This window comes from Suricata suricatta, chromosome 5 (genome assembly GCF_006229205.1).
Source record: "Suricata suricatta isolate VVHF042 chromosome 5, meerkat_22Aug2017_6uvM2_HiC, whole genome shotgun sequence".
Taxonomy (NCBI): domain Eukaryota; kingdom Metazoa; phylum Chordata; class Mammalia; order Carnivora; family Herpestidae; genus Suricata; species Suricata suricatta.
In genome coordinates, this window is record NC_043704.1 from 128691325 (window position 1) to 128702290 (window position 10966).

General features: G+C 41.8%; 2 protein-coding genes across 5 annotated transcripts in view; one reads left to right on the top strand and one right to left on the bottom strand.

The window, feature by feature from the left end:
- Positions 1 to 7129, bottom strand: part of NEK11 (NIMA related kinase 11) — a 220879-nt gene extending 213750 nt beyond the window's left edge. The window contains exons 1-2 of the mRNA XM_029940296.1: positions 6995 to 7129; positions 3387 to 3655 (exon numbers count right to left, since the gene is read on the bottom strand). Of these exons, the coding sequence (XP_029796156.1) occupies positions 3387 to 3556 (170 nt within the window). The 5' untranslated portion in view covers positions 3557 to 3655; positions 6995 to 7129. The remainder of the gene's footprint in view (positions 1 to 3386; positions 3656 to 6994) is intronic.
- Positions 7130 to 7276: 147 nt separating this feature from the next.
- ASTE1 (asteroid homolog 1) overlaps positions 7277 to 10966 on the top strand; it is an 18794-nt gene continuing 15104 nt past the window's right edge. For 2 of the 4 annotated variants that reach the window (XR_003908903.1, XM_029940306.1), the window contains exons 1-2: positions 7277 to 7526; positions 8455 to 10044. Coding sequence is in view for 3 of the 4 variants with exons in the window: in XM_029940306.1 (XP_029796166.1) it covers positions 8740 to 10044 (1305 nt within the window). In the remaining variant the exon portion in view is untranslated. The remainder of the gene's footprint in view (positions 7527 to 8454; positions 10045 to 10966) is intronic. The other 2 variants (XM_029940307.1, XM_029940308.1) reach the window with 2 other exon arrangements.

A 10966-nucleotide genomic window follows, 5' to 3' on the forward strand; every position in this document is an offset into this window, starting at 1 on the left:
GATCTATTAAGGGAGCAGCATTCACAACATTACAGAAATCTTTTCAGGAAGCATTATTTTCTACCCATCTCTACCATTAACCAATGCTTATAGCCCAGTATCTAAAGTAGAATTTAAAATTTTATCTAATGAAATTACTTGAGCAATGGGTGGTGCTAATTAATGTGCTTTGCTCACAAACTAAAGATCCAATTGTCAACATTGTGGGGAAAGAATCTAAAAAAGAAAAACATGAGTTTCTGCCTATGTAACATGTATTAAACATAATTGCTGATGAGTTGCTATCTTACGTAGCTAAAAAGTCAACATTCTGAGGATCAATTGCTTTTGGACACCATAGAGATATAAAAGAATAGCTGACAGTAGAATGATTACAATCTCAAGAAAGATCCTTGAGGATGATTTTAAAATCATATGCCTGAAAGCAGATTGCTTTGAGAGATTTCTCTCATAAAGGTAGAATACAAAAGAAAAACTTTAACTAGAGAGTAAAGTTATTGGGTCATGACTAGATAAAGTTTTGTTAGGCTTCCTTTAATTATTTCTTAACCTGGATTGTTTATAAATAAGATGAATCCCAATTGTTACTGAGTGATAATTATATATAACATAACGTGATACTCTATATACTCTATATTTTATACATATATTTACAAATAAATTTATATATATTTACAAATGTCTTGTTATTTATATATATATTCCCTATTAGACAATATGCTTATCTTGATGTTTTATACATATATAGATATTTTATTTAGCCCTATTACAATCCGATGAGGTATTATACCCATTTTATAGATAGGAAAACTGAAGCTCAGATGAGGAACCTGCATAACCTTAATCTTATAGTGAAGAACAGGATTGGCTTTACATTTGACCTGTTCACCCCCAAACCCTGTGGTCTTAACTGTGACAGTGACTGCCTTCCCTCTAGCCTTCTAGGATTTTGTGAGCAGTCATAGGGATGATTCCTCATGATTTTAGCAAAGTTGTAGCATCAAATGTCCACAGAGACAGGCAGGTAGTGGAAGAGTGTGGTGCAGCTGGATATAAGAGACAGGGGAGGGTGGCAGGACAGGGCTAACTGAAGAGCACAGCGTCTGTCTGAAGGGGACAGCTGCTCTACCCAGCTCCAGCCCGTGCTGGCTACACAGCATCAATGTTAGCAAATGTTACCAAATCTTTTGAGTTGTTTTTCTCAAGAGAAGATGAAAAGCTCAATCTTTATGAGAATGTACATTTTTAAATACTGGCAACTAATTTAGACCAAGAAAAAAAAAAAACAACGTGATGCAGGCTAAACAAAACCCATCTGAAAGCTGAATATAGCTTGTATGTAACATGTTGTAGAGACTCTGATGATGAATGATTCCTTTCCAAGAGATTCTACACTAGACTTTCTGGTATCAAATAATTTGTCAATTTTCTTCACTGTTGGATTCATTCCACACACTGAGGCTTCACTGGCCATCTTCAGCTCAAATCAGGTGTTTTGAGACTAATGCTAGTACTGGGAAAGCTACTGACAAATCACATGCCGACCAACCAGCCCCTTCCTCTCTCATTTCTGCGCCCCTTCTCCAACACACACAAACACTATCCTCACCCTCATCTCAAGTCTGAAGCTTTCAAATGTGATCTTCATATATCTTATTTTACATTCCTTTAATCAACTTTTTAGCCCTCCTGTGAATTCTCTTAAAATTCTTCATAATCCTCACTCATTGAAGAAACCAAATTGGATATGGTCTTTGTGATGAGGGACAGAAGCAGAAAAATGTTCACCTTCAGCCCGGAAGGCTGACCAACAGCCTGCACAGTTCTGTTAAGGATCAAATGCATACTGGTTGCTACATCTTAAAGGGTCTCATGGCTGCCTGTGCATCTCATCAATAGTTAATACCCAGCTGAATGATTAGCGCCAGAGAAATCTTGTGAAAGCGGTGTACAAGTCAAAATTCGAACAAAACCTTGGTGATCCAGTACTCCCTGCACATCCCTCCCCCTTGAGCAGTAGGCATGTAACCACCAGCTTCAGACAGCAAACGGACAGCTCTTTCTGCCCACAGGCCCTGTCCCTGTGCTACAGTAACAGCACCTTCTTGCACCAAGAATATCTCAAGAATTCTTTCTTGACTGTTTGCCCGTGGCCCCACATCATCTACAGTGTGATTCATACAAGTCCTGGGTCAGATTAAGGTCTTGCTCTCCACATTTCCATAAAGGTACTCTGGTAATTTTCAGAAATTTATCATCCTGGTCTGCACGGCTGGAAGAGCACCTCTAGGATTTACGGAAAAGAAGTCTTTGGTAAGAGTCGTGAAACCTGTTCTAAGGACACGGTCGCCGTTCCTCAAAGAGGAATTCAATGAAAACTATGGATTCTAGATAAATTACTTTTTAAAATTCTGGAAACAGAGACCATTAACAAGGTTGATTTTGAAATATAATAGTAGCACCAACATTTACTTTTCTACTTCCTATGTAATATTAAGAAGTAGAAAATGTTTAACACACTGATTTTAAATCCATTGAGCAAAAGATCAAAGAATTTTGAGTAGACTCAAAACCTCCAAATAAAAGAATAGATTATGGGATGGAAATATGTTTTTCTGGAGTTAAAGGCTGATGTCTTGAATCATTCTTACTTCTGCTTTCTCTTTTTCCTGTGTTTCTGATGTATGTGCTTCCTATCCTAATTTCAATTCCAACTGACTTTTCACTGTAGCAAATTCAAACCATTTCAAGCTAAAAAGGACGACTGAGCCTTATCTGTAGCAGACATCTTCTCTGCCCTGACAGTTTAACAGTCCCCTCAAAATCAGAGAAAAGGAAGTAACAAGAGGGTCCTCAATATAAGCTAATTCTAGATGGGAGCTCCTGTCCAGTTTAAACGTCCTAATTTGAGAGTTGTATGACTACAGACTGAAAACCCACTCCATAGAAGAAAGCCAAAGAAAATTAATACCATATTTCCTTTTAGTACACCCTATTCACCTCAAGTGTGAATTACCATTCATTTGCATTTCATAGCATTTCTAAAACTGCAGTCATTATAAACAATTCTGACTTTCTCATTCAAGAAGTCCCAATCAAGTTAAGTGGAAGCAATGCTGTAATTGAGACTCTGGTATGCATAAAAATCTTATCTCCACTTAATCTACCCCATTTCCTTTCTCTAGGTTATTTGGGTACTTCACTCACCTACTGAAATGCCTTTAAAAATCTTATCTGGAGACCTCATTCAAGAAACTTTTCTGTTGCTTACTAAATTCTGAGAACCTTAAATGCAAAGAGCAAATGGTACTCCATATTCTTAATCAGCTAAGAGCTATGCATACAAGGTAGCCAACTTAAAATGTGGAAGAAGTATTTTTACTTACAGTTCCTCTCCTTGTTTTGCTTTCTTGTCTGAGACCAGATAGACAGTTCCAAAACTTCCACTCCCAAGTTTCTGTTGAACTACATATCTTCTTGCAATCAAGCTCTTTGGATAAGCAGCAAAGGCTGTTGGTCCATTCACACACTTAGCAGCCTCTTGGAACTTCAGCATTGCTCCAAATGAGAAATAACTAGTTTATTTGTTTATGGAAATTCAACGTCAAGTCTCCTAGGAGAGGGTCAAATTAATCCAAGTAGCGTCGGTCAGTCCCTGAAAGGTGAGAAGTCCAAAGATCAGGTCTGAAGAATCCTAACTACATGTATGTTTCTGACGGTGATACTTGCACCTTGAAAAAGGGATTCAATGACACCACATTTAATGACTTGAGAGAAAAAATGTCAAAAGGTAGAGATACTGCAGATTCTAAGAGAAGACAGTCTTTCACAGGAAGAGGGCCTTCCCTCATACATCTGGATACAGCAAAACTGAGTTATAATTAATCTGTTTAAGATTTATACTCCCCACCTACTTAAAAAAAATCCAAATATGAGAACATTATGATTTCCTATACATTTGCACTAATATAATAAAATTATCTATACATTCGCACTAATCTTTTTGTAATTCTTTCTTCCTACCTTATGTCTGTTTTGATTAACAAATAGTGAGTTAGGATTAGACTAGAAGTCTGCATAGAATTTTTGCGGTAGACATTAAACCGTCGGATTTGCATTTATTAGAATAGATGTGAAGAGGAATAAAGACTTCAGAATAAATTCTTTCCCATCCTAAACAAATTCTGATCCAGGTTCTGAAGTTATTATACACACTGTGTAGACAGTAATCTCTCTGGATTGGAAACAAGAAGTGTTACAAATGCAGTTCAAACCAAAATTTGTATTTTAATGATAACTGAATAGATGTGTTATAATTCCAAGAAACTATAAACATATAGCAGGGTTATGAAAAGTAGGACTGTTTCATTTGAGTGTGTGCCCAGTAAAGTCATTTTGTTTCACCAAAATGTAAAATGCTTTTAGTCATAATGTAAAGTGGGCTTTGTTTTCACTCTATGAAAACATGATTTTAAATTGAAGACTGTCTATGCCTTGGGGTCAAGTTTCCATATTCAACTATTCCAAAGCTGTAAGACAAAACCCTGTCATGTATCATGATAAAACAAGATGTTATCTCTGTAGTTTGGGGTACATGACCAACAGGCTTCACATGGTGGTGGCAATTACAAAAATCCTCAGAACAGAGTATAAATGGTGTCCATTTACAGCATTTTTCTTCCTAAATTAATGCATTAATCAGTTCAGTTTTACCTGACACCATTCAGAAGTATTCTAGTAACCAGCTTTAAAAAAAGGTGGGGGCGCACCTAGGTGGCTCATTTGGTTAAGTGGCCAACTTCAGCTCAGGTCAAGATCTCATGGTTCGTGGGTTCGAGGCCCCATATCAGGCTCTGTGCTGACAGCTCAGAGCCTGGAGCCTACTTCGGATTCTGTGTCTCCCTCCCCTGCTCACACTCTATGACTTTGTCTCTCAAAAACAATAAAATAAACGTTAAAAAAAAAAAAAAGAGAGAGAGAGAGAGAGAAAGGTGCTTGGCTGGCTCAGTCAGTACATCACACCAGTCTTGATCTCAGGGTTTGGGTTTGAGCCCCACATTTGGGTATAGAGATTAGTTAGAAATAAAACCTTTAAAAAAAAAAAAAAGAAAGAAACCAAATTATCTTGTGGCTGTGTCTCATGAGAATACTAAAACATTAACATTGGGTTAGAACCTAAGAGCTGAGGCCTATACCTCAAAATCCCTGATTAAATAAAAAATTATGTCAGATTATCAAGATCACAGAAAATATTAGTGAAGTCTACTACTGAAAAAACTGGAGAGCAGGCCTCCAGATGTGTATTTTATTTGCTTTCTGTGCTCCCATAAAAGTGATACTTTCTGGCCAAAATAAGCTGTTAAGAAAAATGTATGGACTTACAACCTTTTCAACTGAAAAGGGTCCTTGAAATCACTCAGTAATTCTCCTTAGAGGTGAGATGAAGGTCCAGGTTTAGGGAGAGACAATGGTTCTGAGAAGTCCAATTTCCCAGTGGCTCCTATTTGTAAATAAGCTTTTAAACCCAGCAATGTCTAAGCAGTTTGGTCTCTTTTCCAAAGGAAACTGTGGCCCAACCTCCCAGACTCAGACCTGCCACCCCCTTCCCCAGTCCACCTTTAGACCGTCCACTCCATTGGTCTCCTCTCCAAACACAAGAGCTATTGTAGGTATCGGGCTGTCTAGATTCCAGAACAACCTGTTCTGTAAACTTTCCCTTGCTCTCACCTCTAGGAAAGTTGTGAATGAACTTGAGCGCCAGGAACACACCTCTTTATCTGTCTCTTTGGCGTCTGTCATCTAGTAGGTGTTCAATAAATTTTGTTAGTGCAAACAAGTGTCCAGCGGATCGACTGTTGCCCAAGGGAAAGGGAAAAAAGTGCACGTGGTGCGAGGAGGGAAGAGCTTTAGAATATTGGATGGAAACCGTGAAAAAGGTGAGAGTACCTCTTTGTGCAATTGACCCTTGGACAAAAGACGTAGGAAAGGGGTGCCTGGGTGGCTCAGTCGGTTAAGCCTCTGACTTCGGCTCAGGTCAGATCTCTCGTTTGTGGGTTCAAGCCCCGCATCAGGCTCTATGGTGACAACTAGCTCAGAGCCTGGAGCCTGCTTCCGGTTCTGTGTCTCCTTCTCTCTCTGCCCCTCCCCCTCTCATGCTCTGTCTCTCTCTGTATCAAAAATAAAGAAAACATTAAAAAATTAAAAAAAAAAAGACATAGGAGAGTGTTTATTGTCGGACCTTTTTTCCTAAAGCGAGTCACCTAGAAAGGAATCCACGAACACAAACGGGGTTGGTTATTGGGTGTTTATTTCCCTTCTGCAGAACGGCCCCTCCCAAGTAGTTGTAATTCCTGAGAAGAGGGCCCTGCCCAGTGGAAGCTCAGGCTTTATATAGGCCAGAGTAACCAATCACAATCTTAGGGCGTTTGGTGCTTGGTGGTAGCTGATTATAACTGTAAGACACCGAAGGGGGCACTGCCTAGATGATTTTCACCTGTTGACTTTGCCTTTGCCAGGTGGGGTTGTTTAACAGAATCTTAAGAAACAGGTTTACCGAGATACATACATCCCAGAAGTGGGCGAGTGAAAACAATGGCTGGCATTTTAGGGTCTAACATTTATCATAGGTTGAAGTCAAGTTGTACTCCTCCCTGGTAATAATAAATGAGAGGAAGGAGATTTGACACCAGATTCTGCTAAAGTACAACGCTAACCTTCGAGGCAAACTTTAACCTTAAGGTAAAACGAACATTCCTTGCCTCAACTTCTTAAAAAAAATTTACACTTTCGCAAAGCGGGTTAACGTGTACTGAGGAGGGGCCGGCAACAGGAGACTGGGGCAGGTCCACGAGGAAAGGAGCTGAAGGGAGTGAAGAGGTCGCGGGCACGGAGGCCCAGGGAGGCGGATCCTGGCGGGGGCAGCCTGAAGCCGCCACCTTCCCCGGCTTCGGGGAGCCCAGGACGCCCCGAGGCGCGCCCTTCACCTTTCGCATACCTTTTGGTGCCGAGGGCGCGGGAGCGGAGACGCCGGGGCATGCCCACAGTCCCGCCCGTAATTGGGACCTACGTCGAGCAGGTCCCACGTAGGTGCAGCAGCACCGCGGAGCTCCAGGACCTCCCGGCAAAGTTGTTGGGGACCGTTGCCAGGGAGACAGCGCGAGGCATGCTGGGAAGGCGGGGCGAGGCGGCACGGAGTCCGCCTCCAAGGCGGAAGTGTGCACCGACCCCCAAATGGGCGGGGAAAGAAGTCCGACCCGCCTGGCTTCCCTGACGTGACAGCGGCCATTTCGGAGGTTACTTCCCGGCCTTCATTAGCGACCTGGTGCCTGCAGGCCCGGGAGCACCTGTCCCCCCGGCTCGGTGTGGCACCACTGGCTTCAGGGAACGGAGCTTCCCAGTGACGTCATACGCGGAGGCTTCCGGTTCCCGCTCTTGAGGTTGGACTCTCACGTGCAGGCTTTTCCAGGACCCCCTGGGCTCCTGCAGTCTTTTAATGGAGGGGCTGGTCCTCTGGGAGGACCGTGCAGGTGGGCTCTGCCGCTGGTCGGGTAGCAGATTTTGAGAGCCGGGGTGGCGTGATGCATGAAGCCTGTGTTTGACGGCTTACAGCAAACGTTTTGTGCGCCTTTCTCCTATCCAGCACGCATTTGTTCAACAACTATTGCAAGGTCCTGTAATTAGTTTAGGATGCGTTGACATGGCCTCTGTTCCCCTATTATTTCACAAGACCCACTTATAAGTAAATAACTACTATACTGGATAAGGAAGGGCCAAAACCAGGGTGAATTGAGTTGGGTGCAGAATGCAAGGAGGTGCTCCCAAAGTTTGTAATCCAGATCCATATGTTTAAATGCAGTATATTTAAGAATCAAAAATAGTGCAAAAGAAATACGTGATTAATAAAAATCTCATTATTTTAAATAAAAACAGACTCGGTAACCATGCCGTGCTGAGCCATATTGGAGGGTGAGGCCAAAGGAAAAACCAGTAATACACATCCTATGACTTAAGGTATCCAGATTGGGGAACAATATTCTTGGTATTGAGCCAGATAATGTAAAGATGAGGAGATGAAAAGAGCCTCTGGTTTAAGGTGAAACTGGAGAGTTTTAAGTTCCTTCAAGCACGAAGGAGTAATTATCCTTTCTCAAAACTATGCCAGTTAAGATGGGACCACAAGCCAAGGCCTAAAAGAAATTCCCAGACCCTGATTGTCAGTAAAGAAAAACTGGGTCCACATTATTGACCCTACACACTTTAGTTAACTGAAGCCCAGTGCTCCCACATTTATTAATTATGAGATTGAAGAGGGTATCAGTTTTATAGCTTAGGACTTTTTACCTTGACTCCACAAAAATCTTTGTTGGAAGATGGTGATTGTTATCTATCAACATCAGAGTCCACAGTCGTCTCTATTAGTTTGTCAGTAATGGACTATAACGGGTTCTCTTTTAGAATCAGCAACCTCCGTCTCTATCCAGCGGTTAAAGTCCATGAAACAATTGCACTTGTGCCTTGTAACATATGGGAAAGAGAATGAAAACGCACTCAGCTAGCCAGTGGTGCCTGAGCAGCTAGGTAAGAATTGAGATGCTAATATCTAATATGTTGTTTCAAGAGCCCTTCATAACATTTGCTGTTGGTTTGTGGTGCTGGAAATGATGATTTGGTCCCCAGTAAAGAGCACCAACTGAAAGGGTGTTCTGCTGTCTTAATCAGGCAGTTCTTCAGACAGTCATCATGGGTATTCGAGGACTGATGAGTTTTGTGGAAGATCATAGTAATGAGTTCTTCACTGATTTGAAGTTGCGGGACACAAAAATTGTCATTGACGGCTATGCTCTTTTCCATCGGCTTTGCTTCAACTCAAACTTGGAACTTCGGTATGGAGGGGACTATGACTCTTTTGCAGATGTTGTACACAAATTCTTTGAATCACTGTTTGCTTGTAATATCTGTCCATATGTTGTGTTAGATGGAGGATGTGACATTTCAGATAAAAAGCTTAAAACTTTAAAAGATCGAGCTAGAGAGAAGATCCAGGTGGCTCATTCCCTTTCCGTTGGTGGGGGTGGGTGTGTGTGTCCCTTGCTCATCCGGGAAGTGTTCATCCAGGTTTTAATGAAGCTGCAGGTGTGTTTTGTCCAGTGCTTTTCAGAGGCAGATCGGGACATTATGACCCTGGCTAATCATTGGAATTGCCCTGTGTTATCGTCAGATAGTGACTTTTGCATTTTTGACCTAAAAACTGGGTTTTGCCCACTGACTAGCTTTCAGTGGAGAAATGTGAACACTGTCAAAGGCACACGAGACTGCTATATCCCTGCCAAATGCTTTTCCGTTGACGCACTCTGCCGTCACTTCAGCAACATGAATAAAGCGCTCTTACCTCTCTTCGCGGTGCTGTGTGGAAACGATCATATCAATCTACCCATCATGGACACATTCTTAAGTAAAGTCCGTCTTCCTCTGGGAGCTACCAGTTCAAAGGGAAGGAGACACCACCGAGTTTGGGGACTTCTGAATTGGTTATCTCAATTTGCCAACCCTACTGAAGCACTAGATAACGTTCTGAAATATCTCCCAAAAAAGGATCGAGAAAATGTGAAGGAAATTCTCTGCTCTTCCATGGAAGAATACCAGCAATCCCAGGTGAAGCTGCAGGACTTCTTCCAGTATGGGACTTACGCCTGTCCGGCCGCCTTGAATCTGGATTTGCCAGAATGGGTATTAGTGGCATTGGCCAAGGGCCAGCTGTCTCCTTTCATCAGCGATGCTTTGGTGCTAAGACGGACCATTCTTCACACACAGGTGGAAAATATGCAGCAACCAAACGCCCACAGAATCTCTCTGCCCATCCGGCAAATCATCTATGGGCTTCTCTTGAATGCTTCCTCACATCTGAAGAGTGTGTCTCGGAATGCGTTGCCTTCTCAGCCTCCAGCTTTCAGCGAAGTGGAAAGGATTCATAAAAATATCAAAACCTCGATTGTTAATGCCGTGGAACTGCCCAAGGATTATTCTGACTTAAGCAAATTGGCTGAGGTAAGTGTTTGTAACACTGTAGTCATTTTTGTAAAGTACTTCCCGGGTTAAAAAGTGCTCTCTCTTGGTGTAACCAGTTGCGGTTGGTTGCTCTATTCCCCCCAGTTCATAGCTGAGAAAACTAGGACTCAATGTAGGTGACTGTGTGATACCTCAGTCACAGAGGTCAAGTGCTAGGACCCAATCCTAGGTCTTTTAGCTCCCGATCTGTCATTTCCACTCTAGCTCAGTGGTCTGTGTTATCTGTGCAGTTATTACTAATGTGCAGAGTTACTACTCTGTTGATACTAGCTATTCATAAATTGGGGTTTTGTGCCTTTAGAAAAAAGGCAAACATTCTGAGCTACAAAAACTGTGTTGGTAGGCATTTGTCATAGGCATAGCTAATACCTTAGGCTGCATCAGATTTCAATTAATAAGATTAATACTGAGTCTTGGGTCTAATTTTTCATTTTTATTGATAAGGACCTGTATTTTGAGGCTTTAGGTTTATGGCATCATGATGATTAGTTTGATATTGAAAACATGATTCTTAGCCTACCTCAGTGTTGTTCAAACCGCAGTAATGCTCAGACCAATCCCCTTTTGAAGGTTAAAAAAATGTATGGATCCAAGCATTTATGTTTTTGTTTACATAAATATACTGAAAATTACAAGTAGATATTAAACTGCTTATGCTAGCACGATGAAATGTACAGATTAAATGCAGATAAATTTATAATACCAATTGTAGGGCCTATTTGGAGTTTGTTGTTGTTCTTTTAATTTGAGAGAGAGAGAGTGCAAGCAGGAAGAGGGCCGGGGGGGGGGGGGGGGGGGGGGGGGGAGAGAGAATTCCAAGCAGGCTCCACGTTCAATGTAGAGCCTGACATGGGGCTTGATTCCATGACCCTGGGGTCATGACCTGAGCTGAAATCAAGAG